The 27,937-nt window shown below is 39.5% G+C and overlaps 1 protein-coding gene across 2 annotated transcripts in view; it reads left to right on the forward strand.

The window, feature by feature from the left end:
- The window catches only part of RYK (receptor like tyrosine kinase), a 109,269-nt gene that overhangs the window by 32,201 nt on the left and 49,131 nt on the right, over window positions 1–27,937 (forward strand). The window contains exons 3-9 of one of the 2 annotated variants that reach the window (XM_070376084.1): window positions 5,999–6,098; window positions 7,882–8,016; window positions 11,029–11,082; window positions 14,586–14,730; window positions 21,662–21,762; window positions 25,085–25,219; window positions 27,466–27,552. In XM_070376084.1, coding sequence (XP_070232185.1) covers window positions 5,999–6,098; window positions 7,882–8,016; window positions 11,029–11,082; window positions 14,586–14,730; window positions 21,662–21,762; window positions 25,085–25,219; window positions 27,466–27,552 — 757 coding nt within the window. The remainder of the gene's footprint in view (window positions 1–5,998; window positions 6,099–7,881; window positions 8,017–11,028; window positions 11,083–14,585; window positions 14,731–21,661; window positions 21,763–25,084; window positions 25,220–27,465; window positions 27,553–27,937) is intronic. The other variant, XM_070376082.1, reaches the window with a different exon arrangement.

The raw sequence follows: 27,937 nt of genomic DNA on the forward strand, positions 1-27,937 counted from the left end.
GGGCAGGAGAGACATGATGAAGAGTTCTTCACCTGATCTTGTTAGCTCTGGGATGCAGTTAGGAACTTTCAGAAGGAGGGTCATGGCTCCTCGGCTCCAACACTTTGCAATTATTGCTTTTTAAGAATTACCAGAGGATGAGATACTTGCTTCCAAAGATCTTCAGTCTTCTTGGTATGTCACTTCATTGTAGATATTTTAACATTATCAAAGCTTCTGATAATAGTGTTCTGCAGTGACTGTGTTTTATCTTGCCAAATAGGTTTGTGGTCTTCTCAGAGACTGGAGCTGTGTCTTACTCTTGACATTGTATCACACTGCCTTAGACAGTGGTTGGTAAATATAATGGGTTAATTGCATTTCCAGATGGGGTAAGAACTCTGGTGTTGCTTTTCTTTCACAGTCCCCTTACTGGTGGTTTTAACAGATAATAAGTTTCTTCTGCATTCCAGAACATTCTCCAGTATCCAGGAAAAAACTTGCAGTTGCATCTGTTAAGTGTCAGATATTTTAGATAGCTGAAAGGCAAAAATATACCAAAAGGTAGCAGAATACTTACACTACTCAGTCCCATCCTATAAGCTGTTCTCTGGTTTCAGGAATTCATCATTGTCAGGAGGGTCTGCAGGGAACTTGTCCAGAGTTCCTACAGCAGCCCTGGGGGCCAGCCTGCTGTATCCCCTGCAGGGTGGGATTTCTGTGAGAAAGGCAGCACTTCTGATAATTTCAGAGAAATTGAAAGGCTGTTGGGCTTCAGGCAAAGTGCACTCACTTTAAATCTGTACTGGGTTCCAAGAGGAAGTGGCTTTACTCAGCAGCTGCCTATATGCAATTACCATTTGTTTCCAAGTAAGGGAAGATTACCAAAAATGTTTATTTCTTAGCTTATTCAAATATTTATATTTTTTTCTCATTTCTTTTCTGAAGTATTTTGGCTCATTCTTTGTTCTGATAAACAACTGATTTTCAGATTTTCTTTGTTCCAGTAGATTATAAATGTTAGCTTTAGAGCAGATCTGTTTCTTCAAAGGATTATTGGCTAGTGAGAGTCCATATAGATTGATGGCATGCCAAAATAGAAAAAACTGCCCTTTAATAATAAGCAGTTTCTAACCCCAGAAACTACAATTTAAAATTTTATATTCTGAAGATTCCTGAGGGAGAAGAGAACTGCTTTGGAATGCCTTTCATGTTTAGGCAGTCCCTCAAAAAGGGAGGCAGCAGAGGGCAGGCGTCGTGCCTTCACACTTTTTAGTGTTCCAGGCTGCTGCTGGCCAAAGGGTTGGGCTTCTCAGAAATCCTGCTCAACCCCTTCACCACATGCCTCTGATGCTACCCAGCTCCATTCACAAGCCCATTTCTCTACCTTCTGCCCTCACCCCCTGCCACACTGAGGCTCTCCAGTGCTGGTCTGGTCCCTGCCCTCAGACTACAATTAGGGCCTTTAACCTTGTTTGCAGTTCGCTCTGTCTACTGCCCCAGGGGTTCTGGTCCCTGGCTGGCTGTGCCTCTGCTTGCAATTATTGAGACCTAGAGTAAAGGAGACAGCAAGTGTGGGGAAGCATAGTAAATTTGGCTTTGAATCTACTATGTTTGAGAGCTGTAAGATTATTAGGCACATATGTCTAGTAAGTTATTGGGCATATGGGAGAGAATGAAGATGTAGGAGAGTGAGAGAGACGAGTTGATGATACAGGATCCCATTAGTGGTCTAGTGGGCTAAGGCTAGTATGCTGAGAGAAGGGTTTATCATTTGGAGAGGAGAATAAATCTCTCCTTGGGAGTGGAGTGCAAAGGAAGAGTGCTCTAACAGATCTGCCTGGAAAGTGAAAAGTGAAGTCGCTCAGTCGTGTCTGATGTTTTTCGACCCCATGGACTGTGGCCTACCAGGTTCCTCCGTCCATGGGATTTTCCAGGCAAGAATACTGGAGTGGGTTGCCAATGCCTTCTCCAGGAGATCTTCCTACATTGTAGGCAGACGCTTTACCATCTGAGCCACCAAATCTGCCTGGAGCTGAAAAGAAAGGGAGAAAGTTGGGGGGGGGGTGCAGGTTCTTGTGTGCCAGGTGAAGGGGACAGGAGCATTGTCTGAGAGTAGGAAAGTAGGGTGGGCAGCAGGTGGTGAAGCTGTGAATCCCATGAGGTTTGGAGTGAGAAGACTAGGGAGAAGGGGCTGAGTAGGGAAGGGACTGCTGACCAGGATTAACGGCTTACCCTGAACATGGGGATCATCATTGTGTAAGAGCAGCTTTCTCTTCTGGTCTGTGGTTTCCCCCGGTTGTGCTGGGCAGCAGGGGTGGCGTGAGAGGTGGTCAGCGTTCTGATGGCAAAAAGACGGTGTTGGTAGCTAGTCTTCTCTGGGGCACAGTGTGGAAAGTGAAACCAGGTCCCTGGATGGATAGGCTGGAGAGAATGGAAATAGCGTCACTGGCCATTACATCCCAGCTATGAGCACAGCCCTTGGTTTACAAATGTGCTTCATAAATGGTGGTTGAATCAAAGTGTTGGAAACAAAGAACTGGTTTTGTAGGAATCAGAGGTGGTAATGGGATCTTTGATAGAGTGGGATTTTTACATTTGTTTTGGTTATGAAGTAATTCTTCAGTACATAGGAATGCTGAATATTAATATCAAAGCCACCAGGAAGATGGCAGGAGACAAAGCGAGCCGAGTGCCACGGGCTCTGTAAAGTCCTTGTGTGACACTGATGATGATGGCGTGAGAAATAGCTCTTGTGAGTAGAAGCTGTGAGCTTCAGAGTACAGGGGCTTTTGCATGAGGAGGGGAAGAAGAGAAAGGACCTGAAGATCCTGAAGGAATGCTGACCCTGCTGTGCCCTGAGGGTTGAGGGTTACAGGGACCAAATGATAGAAAAGCCGGGCTGGAGGAAAAGGCAGGGAAGACACTTGGGAAGAGGCCGACAGTGTGAGAGTCTATTTAGTCTAGTGGGGTTCCCAATAGGGGACAATACAGAGGGCTGCAGGATTGTCTTGGCAGGGCACAGGAAGGCTTGTGTCAGAATCTTGGAGGTCAGGAGCAGGCTGGCCAATATGGGGAAGTGCAGTGGGGCATAGTGTGGCGACCCTGGAATGACTGCTGATGCTACTGGGGTCGGCGTTTATCAGAGGGGACCTGTACCCAACTGACAGTTAGGTGTGTCAGTTAATTATTTTACTTGATCCTCAGCAGTAGCAGCATTTTATAAAAACTGAAACTTGGGAAAAGTTAGTAAATTATCTGATGGTCACACAGTCTCATGGTTCCAGTCCAGTTCTTGCTGACTGTGCTGAATTTTTTTTTCAGGCAGTTGCCTTTCATGTATTGCTTTGTTTAGAGATAGCATGGATATAGGAATATAGTCAATGCATTTTCTTAATATTAGTAAGTATTGCTGGAAAGCCTGCTCATTCTTGGCCCACAGTTGCTGGGCTGTGGCTCTCTCACACCCCCTGGTGGCAGTGACTAAGTATTGCAGCATGCTAAGGTGAGAGGGAACACTTCTAGCCAAGGAACCACCAAGTCACTGATGTGCAGCAGCGAGAGCATTTCCTTTGTTATGAACATGGCACTTAACAAATACAACTTTTAACAATTGTTTGTATATCTATCTTAACTGTAAAGCAGTGCTTTAATACTTGCATATCCCTATAGCGTTCTGGGTACACCTGAATGGCCCAGTACCCTGATGCTGGGAAAGAAGGCAGGAGGAGAAGGGGACAGCAGAGGACAAGATGGTCGGATGGCATCACTAACTCAGTGGACATGAGTTTGAGCAAGCTCTGGGAGATGGTGAAGGATAGGGAAGCTTGGCATGCTGCAGTCCATGGGGTCACAAAGAGCTGGACACGACTGAGCAGCTGAACAACAGCAACAATAGTGTTCTGGAACTTTCAAGTAAAGTGTGAAAAGGGGAACCGAGAGAGGGAGCTATAGTCATTGGATTGATCCCTTCTCATCTGTGGGTTAAACACCTCCTGACTCAGTCAGTGCCCAGGTGTCCACCCTTTCTCTCACACTCTGGGATGCTCCTCTGTCCCTGTTTTCTTTCATCTTTGTTATGTCCTATTTGTTGGTTTTTTCCATTAGCATGTACCACATTTGAGTATCTCCCATTGAAAAAAGAAGAAAGATAGGCTTTGAAGTCTATTCTGCCATTACCTAGTTACATTCTTTCTAGTTAAGTTTCTTGAAGAATGGTTTCTTGAACCTCTTTCCCACTACTGTTTTCCTAACCCTCTGCCCTTTGGCTTCTGCCAATCCCAGCCTTCGCTGGAAGGCCTTGTGACCACTGAATGGGAGAGGGGTGCCCTTCTCATTGAGTCCCAAGGACAGGACAAAGAATACCGGGAAATATAAGGCCTTGTTGAGGGTCTTGAAGATGGCATCCATTCTGAATTTCAGATATTACTTTGCAGGTTGAGCTGTTTCTTTCATGAACATCTTGCTAGCAAAAGGGGTGTGTTTGATGTTTGATATTGATTGATGCTGATTGGTTCTATTAAGCCACCTATAGAGGCCAGGTATTGATAGAGAATATTGGTGTTCCAGGGACATTTTTCTAGTCATCTTTCTTCCTTTCTGGATTCTGAATCACTTGAGATCCAGAGATTAGATGGACATCCAAACATTAACTCTGTTAGTGGTGAAAGCTGGACCAGAGAATGTAGCATAGATATTTTATGAGAAATTTGTACTTTGGAATCTACTTGTGAGGTGAGTGGATCTGATGTAGATCAGACCTTCATCTGCCAGCACATACAGGCCCTCAGAGCTTGGCTTTTATCAGCTAGAGAAGACATTGGTGACTAGTCATGGTCTGTAAATAATACATCTCAACTCCTTGGCTCTTCATATCTATCTGCCTCTCTAGGGCTTCTCTGTCAGTGACTGTGATCCTCAGCAGAATTCTGAATCCTAGATGGCAGGTTGTATAGGAGTGGTGGTACTGTTCTGGGCATGAAATAGAGGGTGGCTTACTGGACTGAATGTTTATTCAATTGAAAATTCCCAGGAACAAATGAACAAGCATAACAAAACAGAAACAGAGTCATAAATATAGAGAACAAGCAGGTGCGTACCAGAGGAGGGGTTGGGGAAAGAGATAGGTGAGGGAAATTAAGAGGTGCAAACTTCAGTAGCAAAATTAAAGAGTCAAGGGTATGAAATTTACAGGGTGGAGGGTATAATCAATAACTAAATAATATGATCTTTGTGATGACATATCATAACTACTTATTGTGATCATTTTGAAATGTATAGAAAAAAATCACTGTTGTATAACAGGAACTAACATAGTGTTGTAGGTCAGTTATACTTCAAAAACAAACAAACGTACAAACAAACTCATAGAAAAAGAGATGAGATCAGATTTGGTTACCAGAGGGGGAGGAGGGGAATTGGATGAAAATAATGAAAAGATACTACAGATTTCCAGTTATAAGATAGGAATACAATGTACAAGCTGATAAATATAATCAACTGCTGTATGCTATGTATGAATGTTGTTAAGAGAGTAAATCCTGAGTTCTCACCACAAGGAAAAATTTTTTTCTATTTCTTTAATTTTGTATCTATATGAGATGATAGATGTTCACTAAACTTGAAGCATTTCATCATGTATGTAAGTCATTATGCTGAAACCATTTTATACAGTGATACATGTCAATTATATCTCAATAAAACTGGAATAAACAAATAAAACACATCCCCTCGGCAGTCATCTAATAAGTCATTTAAGAAGCAGCACAGTTTGGTGGGGAAAAGTCTTAGACCCAGCAGATCTGGATTCTCACTCTGGCTGCTTTGTGTATATTAGACTTCCCTGGCTTGGTGTCTTTGACTGTTAAAATAAAGGAACATTCCTAAGACTGTTTCTGACAACTTGGACTTTTAAAAATATAGCTAGATTATTTGTTAATGACCAAAATCAGTGTGGTCAAGCTATACTAAGCCCTGTCTGTTATCACAGGTCCAGTTTGTTTATTTCCCCATATTATAGGTTGAATATAAGCTGGGATTCCAAGTAGACAATTTTGTGGCTATGGACATGCCCCAGGTCAACATTTCTGCTCAGGGGGAAGTTCCACGCACTTTATCAGGTGAGTCTCAGTGACAGAGTTTAATATGCTGTTTTTAACTGTATCCCCTGTACCTGGAGAAGGGCGTGGCAATCCACTCCAGCATTCTTGCTTGGAGAATGTCATGAACAGAGGAGCCTAGCAGGCTACAGTCCATGGGGTCACACAAGAATTGGATACGACTGAAGCAACCTAGCACGAACGCACACACCCATACCTTTAAAGAACATAGGTATAAGATGCAGAAGTTCTTTAACAAGTGATTTTTGTAAATAAGGATTATTTGGACTTTTTAAACAGTTTCTTCTTTCCCATCCCCTCTAGAATGATGTGCACTCAGCTCTTTTGTCTCCTTTTATGCATTGTTGGCCCTGACTCGAGTCCCTTTGTCTGATCCTGTTTTTCTTCATTAGTTCCCACACTGCAGCCTGGATGATCGCTTCCTCAGTGCCCCACCCTCATCTGTGGAGTACCTTCCGGATTCCCAGCTGGTGTGCTGTGTTTAGCGTCTGCCCCTGCCTATCTGTCTAGCCTGTTGCTAGATCTGCCCCTGTGCTCCAGCAGTGCCAGGCTGCATGTGATTCTGAGCCAAGCCTTGCCCATGCTGATCTCTGTGTTTAAACCATCTTTTCATCTTTCCTGCATCTGAATTTCTGTTCATATTAAATATTCTGCAAGACTCAAAGTCTTTACTCTTTTTTTTCTGCCTCCTCTCCCTCCATGTGTTATCTCTTTCTATTCTTCCTGCCCTGTAAGATCTTTTATTTAACCGTTTAAAATTGATCACATTATTTTGTAATTCTTTGTCCTTGTCTGTACTGCTAGCCTGTGGCCACCTGAGGGCAGGAGCTGTCTGTTTCAGCTGTCTACCCTTGGTGCCTAGTAACGTCTGAATAGGATGGGCTCTCAGGACACGTCTGAGTAAATGATATGTATCATGTTTATACCAGTTTGTTTTGAGCCAGTCTTTTGAGAAGGCCTCCTGAAGATGTGAGATATAAAGAAAGTGAAAAGTTTTAAAACTTGAAAGTATAAGCCCCAGTGTTATGAAACTTTCTTAACTCACTGTTACTAGTAGCATACGTTAATCTAAGCTTTAAGAAAATATGAGAAGGCTGATTACTTTTTATGGGCTAGTAAAGAAATTCAGAAATGCCCATATTGTTCATACGCTGATACCGATGGTAGAATGATGCATTCTAAATTTGTAGAAAGAGTCTTAAACTGAAAGATTGAAAAAAAAAAATGCATGAAAGTCTGTTATCCCATTGCTGCAGTAATTAATTAAAACAGTTTTTGCTTGGAAAGGTTTTTTTTTTTTTTAATGCATAGGTGAGAATTTATCAGTTTCCTTTACAGCTTTATATTTAATCTCTTCCTTAACAACAATACACAATTGCTTTTTGATGGTGAAATTGTCTTTCCTTTTTATCAAGTAATTTTTGTTGTTACTGTTGGTGATTGTGCCTGGTAAGATAGTGGAGTTTGCCTTATGGTTTTGTATCTTTACTATATGGTAATAAGAGAATTTAGGAGACAGATTGGTGTATTAAAAATCATGAGCAAACTTGAAAATAATTCTCTTCCTTTGTCTTGTTTGTTCTTTAATGCTGACTTTTATAGTACTTTATATTTAAAGCTGTGTAGTCTAAAAATAAATTCTCTGAAAGTTTTTGCTTAGTATTTTATGTAAATGTATTATTTTTTAGTTTTATTGCAATAGAAATAAATTCTAAATTACGGGACATTAATGTTGATTTTTAGAACATTTAAATATTTTTTCTTATTTATTTTTTTTTAACAGTGTTTCGGGTCGAGCTTTCCTGTACTGGCAAAGTAGATTCTGAGGTTATGATACTCATGCAGCTCAACTTGACAGTAAATTCTTCAAAAAACTTTACAGTCTTAAATTTTAAACGAAGGAAAATGTGCTATAAAAGTAAGAAATTTATTTACTAAAGTATGTATTTTATATAGATGTGAGAAGATCAAAAATAGATTTTGTCATCTTTTTACAGATTTGTGTTCCAATCTTGACTATAGTTGCAAGTATGAAAAGAGCACTAACTGATGAAATTCTGAAATAATCACCATGATAGCTTCTAGCTAGGAATCTTATTTAGGCCCCACTCAGTCCCTGCTTTCTCAAAATTTTTGTCAGAATTGGTAAGAATGTTTTCCCTTAGAATGTGAAATAGCACTGATGGCCGATCAGGCCGAAGAGGTAAAGAAATCACGGACTTTAGATAGGGGCCCCTGAGTAATGGGGTGTTAACTATGTTTCCTTTATGAATTACTTTTATATAGAAACATTGCCCTGGGCCCAGAAAAATGTGTTATAACTCTACCCTTGGTGGGGTATTGGAATAGGTTTCCTTTTATTAACCTAAGTTTCAGGGTTTTTTTTTTTTTTTTTTTTCCATCTATAAAATGGTCTAATAACCTGTTTTAAGAGGTAGGTGGGTTGATTTTAGATTAATCTACTATCATGAAACTTAAAATACTATATGTGGATACTTACTAATATTTGGTAGTTTTGGCTTTGAATAATCTGTTACTCAAGAAATTGCAGCAGATGTGAAAGAGCTTCAGCACACGAGTTCATAGAGCAAGAATTTTAGAATTCTTCTTAAAGGTTATCTAATCCAACCCACTCACTTTAAGTTCCATAGAGATTAAAGTGGCCAGAATTTACCCATCACAGTGGTGGAGCTGGTTAGTATGTAAGGTAGAAAAAAAAAATACTAAAGAAAACTTGCTGAGTTTGGGTTTTGCTGAGTGACAGCCATGTTCCAAGTGCTTTACAAACACATTTAAACCCATTTAATGCTTATAGCAGCCTGAGGCAGTAGCTTCTCTCATTATCTCCAGTTTCTAAGGAGGAAGCTGAGGCTCAGAGAGTTCAACCAACTTGCCAAGGCCGGATAACTAAGTGGTGGAGCTTGGTTGCAAACCTGTGCTTTTGCTTCATTGTCAAACTGTCTCTTAACACATTTCCTAGTTAGGGTTACTGCTGAGTGTTATGAGAACACCTGAGGCCAGCATTAAAATGGCTAATGTCCAGATATGTGCCAGCAAAAAAGTGGTACTGCATTAGAATGGGCATTTTTTTTAGCTCTCATTTAATCTTTTAATTCAGAGTAAACAATTGCTCTCTCTCTATATTTTCCCCAGTTTTATTGAGATATAAATGACACATATCACTGTATAAGTTTAAGGTGACAGTGTAATGGTTTGATTTTCATACATTGTGAAATGATTATCACAGTAAGTTTACTTAGCAGCCATCATTTCATGTGGGCTTCCCCAGTGGCTCAGATGGTAAAGAATCTGCCTGCAATACAGGAGACCCAGGTTCGATCCCTGGGTCAGGAGGATCCTTGGAGAAGGAAATGGCAACCCACTCCAGTATCCTTGCTTAGAAAATCCCATGGACGGAGGAACCTGGCAGGCTATAGTCCATGGGGTTGCAAACACAACTGAGCGACTTTACTTCATCATTTCATGTAGTTAACAACAGACCGAGAAAGCAAAAAAAGAAATTTTTTCCATGAGATGAGAATTTAATAAATTAGGATTTACTCTCTCAACAACTCTCACATAATCATACAGTTAACATATAGTGTTGAATAACACATAATGTATGCCATGCATACATTATATCTGTAGTAATTATCTTTTAACTGGAAGTTTGTACCATTTGACTACCTCCTCTGGGTCCTCCTCTTTCCTCATACCCGGCCTCTGATAATATCAAATCTAATCTCTTCTCTTATGATTAAAAAAGAAATTAATTCTTGGATTCTGAAAACATAAGTGAGATCATGGAGTATCTCATAGTCTTTCTCTGTCTGACGTATTTCACTTAGCATAAGGCCCCAAAGTCTACCTGGTTGCTACAAATGGTAGGATTTTCTTATTTTTTTATTTTATTGTGTGTGTGTGTGTATTTTCACCACTTCTTTATCCAGAATAGACATTTTTGTAATGAAAAGTTAGCCCCATTTTAGCTTTAGTGTTTTGGTACATTTGTCAGTTCTTGCATATCCAGTTACACACTTACTTTCATTTAATTTTAAAGCCAAAGTGGACTTTAGATACAGAGTGCAGAGCAGGTGGCTCCTGGTCCCTAAGGAGGTGGCGCTGCCTGTACAATGGCGCTTCAACTGTTAGTGCTTAAAGGCGGAATGACGGCCAAGTGTGATGGAGTCTGCGGAGCACACCAGTGCTAGTGCCCACTGAGGTTTAATGCTCAGCTGATGTTCAGAATGGTCTCATACCCTCTCCATTTGCTTTATTATGTACATGAAAACTGACCGTTGATGTAGTTTTCTATTCTGTTTTAGACTTAATATTGAACCAGTCTCTTTTTTTGGTGGTTGTACTTCTGGCCACCCTAATCTTCCAGTTCACATTCATGATTCTTTAGTATGTGATCTTAATATATTTATTTATATGGTTTTCAAGCTTAGTACTGTTTGAAAAGTGTCTGCAACAGAAAACATGCATGTACTGTATTGAATATTAATTGGTGGTACGGGCAAGAAAAGTGTCCTTTATCATACGAGGATGGAAACTATTGGTTCAGTCAAGTTTCATCAGTCTGAAACTCCTCAGTGCCTTTATACTCTGCTAATGTGTACTGTTAGCCTCCACAGAGGTTATAGTATGTAGGTTTTCCTAGACTTCTTGACCACAGAAACCCTTTTTGAGTGAGTAACTGTAATTGGCTAATATAGGCATAGACTGTTGATTGATGAGTATAGTGATGATTATCAGAATAGTAATGTAGCATTTACCATTTTGCAACACATACCTTGTTACTTAGTTTAGGCAGTGTTCTTTTAGAATATAAAACTGTTAGAAAAAATTCAGAAAATTTAATTACAATATATAAGGATTTTCATGGAAAATAATTTTTAAAGCATCTTTTATCTCCTTTTAAATTCAGAACTTGAAGAAGTAAAAACTTCAGCCTTGGACAAAAACACTAGCAGAACTATTTGTAAGTGTTACTGTATTATCTTTTTCCATCATTAGGGATGAAAAATAATTGATTGCAAATAGACTTGATTTCATGAAGCTTAGAGGTTTTGTGGTTTCCAATTTTCCAAAAGATTAAGTGATGCCATGCTACTTAACTGATGTTTTGTAGAATGGTATATTTAGATGAAACTATTTGAATATTGAAAATTTTATAAAGTAAAATGCTAAAAAACTTTTATAAGCAAGAATTTATATTATCATTTCAAGTGGCCATAATTAAAGTATAAATGTGAAATATGTGTAAGATCTTCATCTGTTTAACAGAAAGTTAGAAAATCTAATTCATGGCCTGGATGCAGCTCTTGGCTAGTTTCATTCAGCTGAAAATACAAGCTGAAAGATCCACAGCTTTGTTGTTTTCTGTTGTTTAAACCTACAGAGCAGAAACTCAACATAGGTTTTTATTTTTTGGTAATGGTTCTGTAAGATTGTATAACTTAGACTTCTTTTTCCTTTTCTGATACGGATGCATCATTAAGTCTTACTCTTCCTGAAGCCGTTTTAATGGCAGCATCTTAAAATGTTATTAGATTCTCTTTATGGAAGTAAACTAAAAAAAAATTGGGGAAGAGAAATTCAGAAATAGAGAAATCAAGGGAATGTTTTGATCAACCCCCATGTGACCATCACCCTCCTTAGGAATCATCAACATTTACCAGTCCTGTACTGTTGATGCCTTCCTCTTTCAGACAGGTGGTAGGTAGGGAAGGGTAGAATTTTTTAAAGCACATCCTAGGCATCATGCCATTTCACCTATAAATGTTTCAGTGTAAAGAACTTTTTAGAAGTCATTAGTAAACAAGCCACAATCATCCAACACCTCTTTACTTGTATTTGATTTATCACATGTAACAAAACTAACTCCTTAATGTCTTCTAATAGCGAATCCATGTTCCCATTAACCTGATTGTCTCAAAGCTGTCTGTGTATAGTTTCTTCCCTGAATCAGGATCCAAATGAAGCAAACTTACACTGTATGTGGTTGGCATGTATTAATCAGAAACCACCCCTTTCCCTTCACTGTCATTTATTTGTTGAAGAAATTGACTCATTTGTCTCATAGAATTTTCCACATCTGCATTTTAATGGTGCCATTTAACATGTTTTTCTCTCTTCTAAACTGGTAGTTAGATTTTGTACTTGGTTAAATTGAATAGTTCTGGGTATTTCAAAGTATACCTTTTTTAAAGAGAAAATAATATGAGATTTATCTGCCTTTTAAAAATATTTCATTTGAATTTGTCTTTGAGAAGAAATTAAACTATTTTTTAAAATATCACTGCTCCCCAAGCTTACTTTTAAAATTCTGGTGATTTTATCCATTCCTTTTATGCTTAGGATTATTATTTCTGACAAGGAGAATAGAGTGTTGATTATCCTTGGTCTCTTCCTTGCTCCCTCTCTCCTCCCTTCCCTTTCTTTGTTTTCACCTACCTAACATTTACACTATGACACGCGAGGTGGTATGATTGAGGCAGAAGATTAAACCTTGAATGAAACAGACTTTGTAAGCCCCCTGGGGCTTCTAATGCACCAGAGGAAATGGATAGGCATAAGCAGTGATAACAATATCCTGTGGCAAGCTGTGGCATGGCAAGCACAGGTGCTTTGGGACCCTGAGGAGAAGGGTGTGTAACCTCCTGTGAGGAAATGCGGGCAGCTTCCTGAGGAAAAGTGGCATCTCATCTGAGACCGAAGGGTAACCAGGTGGTAGCAGATGACATGTCAATGAGGGAATGGGCACAGTGCATACACTAGTCTGGAATTAAAGGTAATCAGGCAGGGTGCATCTGGGCATGTGCCCAGCAGAGTGGTGTCCTCTCCTCTGCCCTGGAATGTGCTGAGATGGATGCTGCCAACATCAACCTTTGGGACCTTCCTTTCCCAGCCCTTGAAGTTGAATGACCCCTAGCATTCTTAAGGAAAGTCCTGCTTTCATTCAGGCTGCAGGTCAAGTATAGCTGTTCTAAAAGCCATTTGGTCTGTCTACATCAATCTGTGCTGGTTCATTATTTGTTGATTCAAAGTTTAAATTTTAGAAAGCAATCTTAAAAAAAGTTTTTGAAAGCTGTCGCTTTTATATCTTTTGTCGTGATGTATTCCCATAACTCTGCATTTGCATATCTGTCAGTTTGACATCTCCACATAGACATGTACAGGTGCTCTTGGACAAAACAAAACTCTTAATTCTCTCTTTCCCCAACCTGCTTCTTTTTCCTCTTTATAAAGGTACCTTTTCCACCTAATTCTTTAAGCCAAAGCTTTGATTCCTCTTTTTCTTCCTATTCTGGCATAATCCCTTTAGCAAACTCTGTTGACTCTGCTTCCCAGTCCATGAACTTCTTACCTTCCCCATAACATCCTTGTCCAAGCCATGGCTGTTTCTTTCTTGGCGTGTTCTTACTTCTGCTCTTGCTCCTCCCCACAGTGTTCTTTATAGCATGCAGAGTCATCTTTGGTGTTTTTTTTTTGGAGTATCGTTATGTGTGCCATTCCTTTGCTTGAAGGCTTGCAGTGACTTCCCGTATCATTAGGATAAAACTCAGATTCTTCAGTAGAATGCTGATGTGAGTACTCATTAATCTTCAGTTACCCAGTTCCAGTTACATCGTTTGTATTTCTGTTTCTCTGTCTTCCATTCTGCTTGCTCTTATCGTGTGGATCTTTGGTTCTGTGTCTTTCTCTGTTGCTCCTGTGTGTATGTGTGCACATGTATCTCTGTGTCTTTAAATTATTTCTCTGTTGCTGAGGCTTTCTTTTTGAGTAACATTAAGATGAATATTATTTCATGAGTAGAGTCTTGTTTTCCTGCTTTTATTTTTAAAAACAGATAAGCAAAATAATTTCTTTTAACTCTCAAGAGAAAACGATGAAAAATGTTTGTTTTACCTCATGGGTTGCTCTGCTGTATATTCCTCCCCCTTTGGGGAGTGGTGATTGGCAAAATAGATGTCTTATCTCTCACACCAGAAGCCACTGTTGAGGAAGGGTCTGTAGAGCTTGCTGTCCAGTATGGTAATTACTAGCCATATGTGACTATTTAAATTAATGAAAATGAAATAGAATTAAAACTTCAGTTCTTTCATTGTACTAGCTACGTTTCAAGTGCTTAATAGCCACAGGTGGCCAGTGGCTACTGTACTGCATGGCATGCTGCAGAGCATTTCCCTGTTGGACAGCATGACTATAGATAGATGGTTTATTATGTGTATGCCACTTGTGAATTGTACTAATTAACCAAAAGTTCTATTTAAAGACACTTTTTTAAACTACACAAAAACCCTTCTTAAATTGTATGAATTTATAGCAACACACTACTGGTAACCGATCTTATCAAAAAAAGGACACATGAAATGAAGATCTCTTTTACAAAGAACAGGATACTCATTGTGTATATTGGGTTACAAAACAATTGATGACATTTGTTTCAAAAGCTTAATGTGCTGTTCATTTTTATTTCAGATGATCCTGTACATGCAGCTCCAACCACTTCTACGCGTGTGTTTTATATCAGCGTAGGGGTTTGCTGTGCAGTAATATTTCTTGTAGCAATAATATTAGCTGTTTTGCACCTTCATAGTATGAAAAGGATTGAACTGGATGACAGGTATCGTACATCTTTGGGGAAAGGAAAAAAATAAAAGCAGTTATTTGCATATACATGGGAGCCTACCCACACCCATGCTCAGCGGTGCACAGTGGTGAAGGGAAGAAGGGGAGAGTGATTAAGCCCTGGCCAAATGAAAAATACCATCTTTGTGTTTCTCTGTAGTTTTTTTTAAAAAATTTGTGAAGTCATAAATTACAGTTTTATTATTTGGTGAAAAAGTAGAGATCAGTTTTTTTTCTATCCCCTTTGACATGACTGTCTTCTAGACTTCTAGTGCCTTTTTGAAATAGCCCTGCTTTTTCCTCCTCTCTTGTCCCTCCATCGTTATCGGTCCATTCATCCATTCATCAATCCAGTTTATTAACATTTATTGAGAACCTGCTATGATTTAAATAATTAGTTCTCAACCTGGTTGCCTATTAGAGTCATGGGTAAACTTTTAAAATATATCAATACCCCTTCCAAAAATTCTGATGTTATTGGTCTAGGGTGGTGTTTGGGCATTCAGTATTTTTTTTTATTAAAGCTTCCCTGGTGACTCTAATGTGTAGCGTTTGAGATACACTGGTAGATATTATGCTAAGTGCTAGGAATAAAAAAATAATGATGTACTATCATGGCTTCGTATTTAATCTTTGACATTAACCATATTTATAAAAGTTTATAAATTTGATGATATGTATTATAGTGTGGGAATATAGCAGCTTGTCCCAGCCTGGGTGAGTCAGGATGACTAGAAGTACATTGTAGACAGGATAGGGTGAGAGGTAGAGATGAAATGATAGATGAGTTTGTTTTCCTAGCCCACAGTTCTCGTTTCCCTCCTTAGTGATTCCCGCTTGCTGACTGAAGACAGTCTCAGCTTCGTGACTTGGCTTTCAAGGTGTCTTCCTTTCAAGTGTAGAGATAAGCACCCCTTCCTCTTTGAACTTGCCTCTTATGCTCCAGTCAAATAATTACTTGTTCCTCACCTTTGCTCTACTCTTTGCCCTCCAGGACTTTTGTTCATGCCTTCTTTTGTTCCCTATATTTGCCATGGATTCAAACCCTCTCCATTCTTCACATCTCAACTCCGTTGCCATCTCTTTCATGAAGTCTTTTTTAAGCCCCCCAGCCATCAGTTTCTCCCTCCTCTTTTTGTCTCTCTTTCCTTCCCTGTTTCTCATTTCTCTCTGTTTGGTAGCAATTACTGTACCTTTTCTTATGTACTTGTCTTTCCTGCTCGAATGTAAGCTTTTTCCAGTTGGGAAGCATTGCATCTTACTGCTGACTGCCCAGTCCTATGTGGTGTCACACATATAGTGGGTAAGCATATGTCCGGCAGAAACAGCACAAGGGAATGGGGGAGGCTGGTTGGATTAATTCCTGCCCCTAAGTATTCTCTGTCCCCTCTGTTACACTTTTTTTATCTGAGCAGAGAAAGAAGAGAAAGGAGGTCAGAGTAAGAAAAGAAACACATGGGTGAGGTGTTTCAGAATATGTTTTGTGTGTATGATTGTGTTCATTAGATTTGGGTTTTGTAGAGAAGAGCTAAGGAGGTCGTGAGGTAACAGGAACATTTTGATGGAACTCTCTCGAGAGGATATGGCAGAGTTAAAGGTGACTGGGAGGCATAGCATTTCAGAGTTAGTCTTGACAAACACATTGTTTTTGAGGGTTTGCTTGTGTGTGAGGGCTCTGAACCATGTACAATCAGGTCAGAGTTGTACAAAAACTTAAGAATTTGTGGGGCTTATACCTTTGCTGCTGAAATAATTCATTACCACCCATTAATTGGTGTTCCAGTTCTCTCTAGTTTTTTGACAAAGATTTCCAAACGATGCCTGATGAGAAGCATCTTTCATCATCACTTGTTTTCAGGGGATAGCCTAGTGGTTAAGAGCACGGACTGGAGCTAGCACACCTCTGAATTCTGGTTGTGCTGCTTGCTAACTTTGTGGCCCAGAGGAGGTTTTGTAGCCTCTTTATGTCTTGGTTCTCCTTATCTCTAAAGCAGAGATGATCATGGCACATACTTAGTAAGCATGTTGTTAAGTTCTAGTGAAATAAAACTGTAGGCTCTTAGAACAAGCCCTGCATTATGGTAAGTGCCATTATTAGGCTTTTTCTTTTCAGAAAGTTGCAGTGCTGGTAGTAATGGATTGATTTCTTCTTCAACTCTTGCCTGTTCTACTGCTGCTGCTAAGTTGCTTCAGTCGTGTCCGACTCTGTGCGACCCCATAGACGGCAGCCCACCAGGCTCCCCCATCCCTGGGATTCTCCAGGCAAGAATACTGGAGTGGGTTGCCATTTCCTTCTCCAATGCATGAAAGTGAAGTTGCTCAGTCGTGTCCAACTCCTAGCGACCCCATGGACTGCGGCCTACCAGGCTCCTCCATCCATGGGATTTTCCAGGCAAGAGTACTGGAGTGGGGTGCCATTGCCTTCTCTGCCTTTTCTACTAGCTTTTACTTACTACTTGACAGCAAGCTAATAGTGGGGACTAGAAAGTTCCCATGTAATAATCTAATAGTGTTTGAGGCGCTTGCTTCTTCTCTTTGCACTGGGGCCTGTGAGATAACAGTGACTACCGCTTCATCAGGGGCTGTCTGCTAGTACTGCACCAGGCTCTGTATGTGTAGTATTTTATTTGATGCTCACAGCCACTTAATGGATATGATGCTGTCCTTGTTTTAAAGATGAAGAAACAGACTTGAAGAGATTAAATAACTTCTTCAGGGTTGTGCTGCTAGAACCAGAGCAGAGCAACAGGAAGGACTCGTTGTCGTAATGAAAGTGAAAGTGTTAGTCGCTCAGCCGTGTCTGAGTCTTTGCGACCCCATGGCTGCAGCCCTCCAGGCTCCTCTGTCCATGGAATTCTCCAGGCAAGAATACTGGAGTGAGTTGCCATTTCCTCCTCCAGGGGATCTTCCCAACCTGGGGATCAAACTCTGGTCTCCTGCATTGCAGGCAGATTCTTCACTGTCTGAGCCATAAGGGAAGGCCAATTGTTGTAATAGATGTATTGTAATAACTCAGTATTGTAATTGTATAAAGCACTTATATTTGGTTTCCCTGATGGCTCAGATGGTAAAGAAACTGCCTGCAATGCAGGAGATCTGGGTTCAATCCCCGGGTTGGGAAGATTCCCTGGAGAAGGGAATGGCTACCCACTCCAGTGTTCTTGCCTGGAGAACTGCATGAACAGAGGAGCCTGGCAGACTACAGTCTGTGGGATCACAAAGGGTCAGACACAACTGAGCAATTAACACTTTCACTTCTTTTTTCACTTGTTACATGCCAGGCACTGTTCCACGTGCTTTATATCCATTAATTCCCTTAGTCTTGACAACAGCCTTGTGAGGTTTGATGGAACCCATGGCTCCACAGAATTCCTTGCACAGAGATGATAGGGAGTTCTTCCATACCTGACACTCAGGAGCCAGAGTCCTGTTCTACACAGCTTATTTAGAGGCAGCGACCAAAACTGCCTAAGGGGGTGCTCATGCCAGGGGCAGTTGGAGCCCACGTGTGTGACTTGCCCTGTCGTGACAGTACAAGCTCATCTTTTCCGTCTCTGCTGTGCTGGGGGAGTGTGTTCTGGAAAATCAGAGCTTCTGTGAAGTCTTTGCACAGAGGGACTGGCCTCTGCCCTGTCTGCCCCATAGTCTGTCTCTGTTGGCTCTTGAATATAGGAGAACTCATTCCTTTGTGGGGTGCTTGAACTTGTTTGACAATATCTTCATTTTCCATTGTCTCATTACTGGCGACAAGGCCGTTTTATTTCCCTGTATTCATTTCTGTGTCTGGTGTCTAATAGCTATCGTTGAATGAATATTGCATGAAGAATTTCTTGAAGAAAGAATGACTGGAGAGAGGCAGGAAGCCATTCTGTTAGAGCGACAGTAGTTCTTTGCCTCTTTTGATACATATCAATAGCTCATATCAGAAGCAACCATTCTGTGTGCTTTATATAGCCTTCTATATGAAGAAAGTGTGTTTTTCTCTGTTTATTTATTGATTGATCCAATAAGTGTTAATTGAGCTCTCACTGAGGCTCAGTTGGGCCCACTTGAGGCCTCTTGGGCCAGGCCCTGGCTTTAGTGTTGGGGAGGAAGGAGTGGTGGGAGGCTCTCATAAAAAATATATAAAAAAACATGTATTTTTCCTGCTTTCGTGGAGTTTATAGTCTGCTGTAACAGATATTAAACCAGATATTAAACCAGAAACCCCTGCTAGAATGTAGGCTTCATGAAAGTAGGGACCTTTGTTTATTGTGTTCACTGCTGTATCGCTAGCACTTGGCACAGTATCTGGCATTTAATATACGCTTAGTAAATAGTGTTGAATGAATAAATGAATTAGATATATAAATATAAATTATAACAAGCGCTCTGAAGGAAAATGATGATCTTTGCCCTAAATTCTAACTTTAACTCTATAGCAGAGTTAATATCTGCTAATCTTACTGGCTTATGAAAGTTAAATGAGATAATTAATTTAGACTGGTATTAAACTATTAAGTGTAAGCAAGTGTACAATTTTTATCTCACTTTTTACCTCATGTGCTATAGCTATGTAAATATTGATTTTAATAGGTAACAAGGGTTGATCCTCAAATGCTCTATCTTTCTCTCATAAATCTGGGATTTCAAAGGTTTGTTCTGACCCCTTGACATAGTGCTTTGCTCATTATTCAGTTCAGTTCAGTCGCTCAGTCGTGTCCGACTCTTTGCGACCCCGTGAATCGCAGCACGCCAGGCCTCCCTGTCCATCACCATCTCCCAGAGTTCACTCAAACTCATGTGCATCGAGTCAGTGATGCCATCCAGCCATCTCAGCCTCTGTCGTCCCCTTCTCCTCCTGCCCCCAATCCCTCCCAGCATCAGGGTCTTTACAATGAGTCAGCTCTTCGCATGAGGTGGTCAAAGTACTGGAGTTTCAGCTTTAGCATCATTCCTTCCAAAAAACACCCAGGACTGATCTCCTTCAGAATGGACTGGTTGGATCTCCTTGTAGTCCAAGGGACTCTCAAGAGTCTTCTCCAACACCACAGTTCAAAAGCATCAATTCTTCGGTGCTTAGCTTTCTTTACAGTCCAACTCTCACATCCATACGTGACCACTGGAAAAACCATAGCCTTGACTAGACTGACCTTTGTGGGCAAAGTAATGTCTCTGCTTTTGAGTATGCTATCTAGGTTGGTCATAACTTTCAGCCACTAAATACGTACATGCTCATAATGTTGCATGCCCAGGCTTTTCAAGAATTCTGAGGTGGTACAAGAGTGCCACCTACTGTTGAATTGCTGAAGAGAAACACAGTAACTGGGATCTGTGCATATTTATTCAGTCATCGGTGCTGGTTGCAGGGAATATTTAAATTGTACTTTCCACATATATTATGTAACTTAAGCCTCCCCTAAATCCTGGGATGTGGGTTTTCTTAATCCCATTTTATGGGTAAGTATTTGTATTCTATTATTTTCTCCATCTTTGAGAATGATAATGCTTCTTTTCCCTCCCCATTATTGAATCCTGGACTTCTACAGTTTTAATTTCTGATGTGATCTTTGAGTTGTGCTCAGAACTCCAAAAACGGGTGCTCTGTGGTACTAAGGATTAGGGATGGTAATATTAGTAATAATGAACATAAATAGTAATAATAATTTATAAATGTATATTTGAGGAGAGGGCACTGACCTAAAAGGATTATATTTTTCATGTAATTATTTTAGCAACCTTTTCAGGAGGTAGTATTATAGTCATTTTATCCATCAGGAATTTGAGGCTCCAAAAGCACTATTTTGCCTAAGGTCGTGCAGCTAGTTAATAAATGGTGGTGCTGGCAGTTTGGATTCAGGGTTATACTTTCCATCTCTTCACTGTGCTATCCTGTACCTACTATACATGTAGACCTATATAGATCAATGTTTGAGTAGCAGCTTTTTGTCATGTGTACTTTTAATCACTGGGTTTTGAAAATACAGAACTATTGTGTGGGGTGTGGTCATTCAAAAGATTTTCATATTTAGGAAAGTTTGGAGTCTCTGATTGGACTCTGCTGATTCTGCAGCTAAGGGAGACATGGAAGGTAGCCCTTTCTTCTTGAGGGTATGACATCTTGCCTTTGATTTCACACTTCATGCTGAATTTCTATGCTTTACTTTTCCACTGCTTCAGAATTACTAGACTTGAGGCAGTGTAATTAGAATGTGGTCGAGGGTGACCTGGGATAAGGTGGTTGTGCACTGACAAAATGAAAGGACATTGACTTGTAGTTATCTTGAGTATGAAGTTATTTGAGCCTAGCATCTTCTGGGTCTCTTGATTACTTAAAAAATGTGGGATAATAAAATGCTTCAAGTGCTAACAATTTCTAATAAATTCTATAAATTCCCAAAAGGTGGGATTAGGGTTGTAGAAGAAGCAAAATGTATTCGATTAAACAGACTTGAACCAGGTAGGATATCCCTTCCCAAGCTTTGAGCATGTTTGATTTGCTTTCATATGCCGTCATCTGTAGGCCATGTGGTTATGGACCATCATTAAAAGAATCCTGTCTTTATACTCCTTTTCTTAAAAGCAATCTAAATTGAGTGGCATGAGTTCTTGACTAAGTGTTGGTCCACAGTTCCCTAACATATTGTATGAGGTTCAAGACTGCTATCTATGGTATTTGAAGAATGCTACATTTTGTGAGTGACTTTGATATGATGAATCACCTGATAATTGTGGAGATAGGAAAGAAAAAGAATAGAGCTCTGCATTATGAGATAGAGTAAAATTTCGGTATGAAACATTTGTGATGGAGATCCATGCATTATTGTGATCTCTGTTAAGGTTTTAAGCTGGTTATAATGGCTCCATGCATTTTGTAGGTATTGAAAAAGGAAATTTCTCATTGAAGCTGACTTGCCAAGTATTTCTCTTTTAAAAATTATTTGCAGCATCAGTGCCAGCAGTAGTTCCCAAGGGCTGTCTCAGCCATCTACCCAGACGACTCAGTATCTGAGAGCCGACACACCCAACAATGCAACTCCTATTACCAGTAAGAGTTAATTTAATTCTAAAAGTTAAAGATGATTTACTAAAATTGTTTATGGTCTGTCTGTCCTTGGTCCTGTCTGTCTTGTCCTTGGTTAATTACGTATGGGACATATGCCATGCTATATTCATAGAATCTAACATGTATGAATTAGGCTTAAACTTTTATTTTCTAGAACATTGAATGAAACATTCCAAAATTAAAGTATTAAAATTTTAGGTTTAGTTGTTAGAATTAGTTTTAGGGAGGTTTCTATAGATTATGTTAAAAGGGCTACTGAATCACTTCTGTACAAATTCAAAAGGAGGATTTTCAAGTAGTTAGAATAAGCTCCTGAGCTGTATGAAGACAGAGACTTGGATTTTAATGAATTATTTGATGGTCTCATGGGCTGTGGTAAGGACTTTACATTGTTTTCTGATCATGATGGTAAACTAGCTGCCATTGGAGATCTAATTTCCTTTATTTTGAACAGGATTTTAATTAAAGTTTTTATACTGTAGCTGTTCAGGGGAAAATAAACATTCTTGGAGTATAATTTAGACATAATGAGGATTGAGAAACGTCATTCACCAAACAAGAAACAACACAATCATCAGGATACACAGTGGGCCACAAGTCAGGACTCAACTCATTGGTGCCATTGATTAATTAGGTTCTTGTAGGCAAGATACCTTTATCTCCCTTGGACTGACATTTACTTTCTAGTAAACTAAAATTAAGAATATCTGTTTTTGGACTTCCCTTGTGGTCCAGTGGTTAAGAATCTGCCTGCCAGTACAGGGGACACAGGTTAGATCCCTGGACTGGGAAGATCCTACAGGCTACAAAGCGACTAAGCCGGTGGACCACAGCTACTGAATCTGCATGCTGCAAAATACTGAAGCCCGCGTGCCTTAGAGCCTGTGCTCCGCAACCAGAGAAGCCCCCACAGTGAGAAGCCATGCACTGCATCTAGAGAGCAGCTCCCACACACCACAACTAGAGACAAGGCCAGGCACAGCAGTCAAGACCCAGCACAGCCCCCAAATAAACACATGATCCTAGGAGGGAATGCAAAATGTACAGTCAATTTAAAAAAATGATAAACAACATTATTTAAAAAATAAGAATATCTGTTCTTCACCCAGTGCCCTCCTATGGTCTTTCAGTATTGTTTCTCATTAAGAAGAATGAGGATTCTTTGGAGAAATGGATGATATCAGGACTGGGTCAGGAATAAGTAAGATAACCTGGGACATTTGTTGAGCCAAAAATCAAGGAAACTACTAAAGACAAGAGCTTTCCAAATTGGAACCATTGAGCATCAAAAAGAATAATGACTGCAATAGATTGAAGTGATATAAAAGTGAAATGTAGAAATGTGTAAAAATCCACAAATTTGTAGTGATACTTTTTTTAAAAAAAGTTTATTATGGGAGTTAACTGAGGCACCAATAATACCTTACTGTGACAGCTGAGCATGAACTATTTTGCAGTAACCAGATAGTGCTGGCTTACGAAGGGAACATTTTTTTTTTTAACAGAAAAATCCCAGCTAATAAATGCAGAAGGAATAGTAGAATCAGAATATCATACTTGTATCCCCTAATAAAATACTTGATTCAGGAAAGGATTGTCCATGTTTTAAACTATACGAACAAAGAGAGGTAGGGAGCTTTACCATTTGAGGGATCATAGTGTTACTGCCTGAATCCACTCCTGGAACTTAGCATCATTAAAAGTAGGATAGCTAGGTAGTTTGTATTCCCAGGTGGAATATTCTTGTCTTCTTCCCCCACAGAGAGTTAACCTGGATCTAATTGAGGCTATAAGGCTGACTCAGTTTACAGGGATAGAGGAATGAGTTAGATGACACTGGAAGAGTCAGATGCTGGACTTTCTCCAGGATAGTTGATCTAGTGTCTTTAGTAAGATGTGGCAAGAAAAACGAAAGGGGAAAGAAGTGGGCATTGTAGCTTAATCTGAGAGAAATCTGAGAGAAATCATAGCAGCAGTTAACATCTCCACCAAGGAAAGAAAGATGTATGTCCCTCAGGATATAAAATGATAGATGTGAGGGTAGTTCAGACTATTCCTAAGAAACACATCATTGCTTTAAATGTTTAGCTTTGCTCATTAGAGTCATTCTTGATTGTGGATATAACCTTAAAGAGGTAGATAAGCAAATTATGATATATGCTAAAAGCAAAATGCATTTTAAAAAGTCAGTGGAAGTACAATTATTTTTTGACAGATTTATAAGTTTACCACCAATAAGTTTACTTGTTTTTGTAGACATTACCTTAAGGAGATAGATACTTCGTATGATACAAAATAAATAGTGTTTTTTAAAAAAACCAACAGAAATGTATTTGCCTGTAAATAAAAAAAAGTGAAAGGAGCAGAAAAAAACACTTGAAGATAAAGGAGTCAAGAGTTTTCAAAAATAACAAACCACAGCAGTATACAAATGGAAGAAACTCAGAGAGCTCCAGGAAGGATGAAACCCTCATGTATACTAGGCACACACACCCAGACGTATCGTGGTCAAGCTGCTCATCAGTGCGGTCGGGTTTTGTCATCCTAGTGCATCCTTTTATAATCAAGTTTTTCAAAGCTTTTCATGTAGTTCTTCCAGCAGCCACCAATAATCATTGTCTGAGTCCACCCTTTCTTTCGGGATTTTTCTCCCCTAAAATAACCATTCCAATTTCTGCTTGCTAATAACACTAGATCTTCCTTTTATTCTAACTTTTTTTTGTTGCAATGAGAATTTTAATTTATGGCCAGAAATTTTGTTTTGCTATCATCATATTAAGAATGAATATGAATCAAGGGAACTGAAAAACGAATATGAATCTCACAAAGGTATGACTGGCTGTATGGATGCTAGAATGATTAAACCAATTATATATATATATATATATTTTTTTTTTTTTTAAGAAAAGCTATTTTTACAAACATCTCTTCATTTGAAGTTTTTTTGTTAGGAGACTATATTAGAAAATCTTTGGAGAAAAAAGCAGTTCATTCAAGGGATTAGATTAATTCCATGAGTCAAAGCTTGTTTCATTTGGCAGAAAAGCAATTGAAGTGGTATTAATAAAATATTATTTTTAGTATTTCTTGTTTTAATTCTGCATTTAAAGGTTTTGGGGTAGGTGGGAAAGTGTTTCTTTAAAATTTAGTATGGCCTTCATAAATAATTCTCCCTGTATGTGCCTTTTTCCTTTTTGATTCTTACCTTCATTTGTTCCTATGACTTGACTCCTGGGGTTCTAACTGAACTAGTTGATCCTGATGCCATAAGAAGGTATTTATATTTCTTGGTTTGGCTTTGTTGGCTCCTCAGGTTATCCTACCTTGCGGATAGAGAAGAATGACCTGAGAAGTGTCACTCTTTTGGAGGCGAAAGCTAAGGTGAAGGATATCGCAATATCCAGGGAGAGGATAACTCTAAAAGATGTACTCCAAGAAGGTACCTATTCTCTCAAAATCAGGTTTTCAAGGAAGATTTACTGTTAGTATAAATATTTTTTTGTTTCACATTTTAAGAATTTCATCTCATTTCATCCCTAAGGATAGAAAGCAGTTCAGTTCAGTTCAGTTCAGTTCAGTCGCTTAGTCATGTCCGACTCTTAGAGACCCCATGAACTTCAGCATTCCAGGCCTCCCTGTCCATCACCAACTCCCGGAGTCTACCCAAACCCATGTCCATCGAGTCAGTGATGCTATCCAACCATTTCATCCTCTGTCATCCCCTTCTCTTCCTGCCCTCAATCTTTCCCAGCATCAGGGTCTTTTCAAATGAGTCAGCTCTTCACATCAGATGGCCAAAGTATTGGAGTTTCAGCTTCAACATCAGACCCTCCGATGAACACCCAGGACTGATCTCCTTTAGGATGGACTGGTTGGATCTCCTTGCAGTCCAAGGGACTCTCCAGAGTCTTCTACAACACCACAGTTCAAAAGTATCAATTCTTTGGCACTCAGCTTTCTTTATAGTCCAACTCTCACATCCATACATGACCACTGGAAAAACCATAGCCTTGACGAGACGGACCTTTGTTGGCAAAGTAATGTCTCTGCTTTTTAATATGCTGTCTAGGTTGGTCATAACTTTCCTTCCAAGGAGAAAGTGTCTTTTAATTTCATGGCTGCAATCACCATCTGCAGGGATTTTGGAGCCCCCCAAAATAAAGTCAGCCACTATTTCCCCATCTATTTCCCATGAAGTGATGGGACCAGATGCCATGATCTTAGTTTTCTGAATGTTGAGTTGTAAGCCAGCTTTTTCACTCTCCTTTCACTTTCATCAAGAAGCTCTTTAGTCCTTCTTTACTTTCTGCCATAAGGATGGTGTCATCTGCATATCTTAGGTTATTGATATTTCTCCCGGCAATCTTGATTCCAGCTTGTGCTTCTTCCAGCCCAGCGTTTCTTAGGATGTACTCTGCATATAAGTTAAATAAGCAGCCTTGACGTACTCCTTTTCCTATTTGGAACCAGTCTGTTGTTCCATGTCCAGTTCTAACTGTTGCTTCCTGACCTGCATACAGGTTTCTCAAGGGACAGGTCAGGTAGAAAGCAGTGCACAATTTATTTCCTGTATAAAACTGATCTTTATTTTCCCTTTCTGTAGATTTTTAACTTGCCTTATTAAGCTTTGAAACGATTTTGATATTCAAGTATATTAAAGCATGATTATTAGTGTTTATCACCTTTAAAAGGATATATCCTGTTTAGTTCTTGTCCAAAGATGATCACTTGCTCACAGGCCTTTTTGAAACAGTCTAAGTAATTTTCTCTGTGATGGAAAGTACAGGGGTTCCAGCAGAAGGAGATGCATCGGTATTGGAGTTATGCCCAAATTCCAGTCTCAGTCCCACAGTTTATTACCTAGATGACCTTAGAGAAATCATTTCCTGTCTTCCATAGCCAGTTTCCTTGTCTGTAAATATGGGCTTATGTTTTCTACTTTAGACACGAAGATTAGATGAACTGATGTACATTACATGAAGTAACACATGATAAGTGTTTGAGAGATAAGACCCTGCCCTTCCCTGTTCGCTGGTCCTTGCTTTCTTTTTTGAGTTTCAGGGTATTGACTGGGGACAATGCTGAAAGAAGAGGACAGAAATTAATAATAAAATGCTTTACTGAACTCTTCAAGTTGTTCAATAGACAGTAACTTTCCCCTTCCATAACTCAGTTTGAAGTGTTTTAGATGCCTGTGAGTCATTCTGAATTCATCTGTCAGTTAGAGATGCTTGTTTGTCAGTCACAGCTAAGGGAGGGGCTTGAACTGTCCCAGAGGCAAATAGTCATTAACGGAAGCAGGTTTTTATTGTGTGTTTTTGAATGTATAAGGAGAGTCCATTTTTCTCCTTTGTCATTGCTCTGAGGCTCAAAACTCATAAATGTCTCTGTGGATAGCCCATTACTGAGCTCCAGTGCTCCTAGCTGTATCGTTAGTTTGTTTAGGCTATTTCAGAATGAATTCTCATAGACAGTTTAAATACATCTTTTCTAAAAGCAAGTTAAGATGTTTTGTAGTTTAAAAAGAAGAAAAATAAAGATTTGAGTCTTTCTATGCTAGGGCTGGAGTAATGTTGATCACATTTGGCCTTGTTATATTTAAGTTGTATTGTGCCAGAAAATTTTGTACTTATAATTTTATAAGCATTATCATATGATCTCAGTAATTATTGTTTTTCCTTCTAGGTACTTTTGGGCGTATTTTCCATGGGATTTTAGTAGATGAAAAAGATCCAAATAAAGAAAAACAAGCATTTGTGAAAACAGTTAAAGGTAGGATTTGTTCCCATCCTGTCTCCATAATACTTTTCTGTCTAAGGTGGCTTTTATGCCAGTGAAATTGTTTCAGATTTTCAAAGTGTGACATACCTTTCAATCAGTCCATGTTAATTTAGCTCATACAGGCTAACTTTTAGGAGATTTGTGTTGTTCTTATTAAGGTATAGAAAATAGAAGCTAATAGTTGAGACATTATGCATTTGTTAGATGGTACTCAGAAGTAAAAGTCATTCAGTCATGTCCGACTCTTTGAGACCCCATGGACTATAGAGTCCATGGAATTCTCCAGGCCAGAATACTGGAGTGGGTAGCCTTTCCCTTCTCCAGGGGATCTTCCCAATCCCGGGATCTAACCCAGGTCTCCCGCATTGCAGGCGGA

Source organism: Bos mutus, chromosome 1 (assembly GCF_027580195.1).
Source record: "Bos mutus isolate GX-2022 chromosome 1, NWIPB_WYAK_1.1, whole genome shotgun sequence".
NCBI classification, from domain to species: domain Eukaryota; kingdom Metazoa; phylum Chordata; class Mammalia; order Artiodactyla; family Bovidae; genus Bos; species Bos mutus.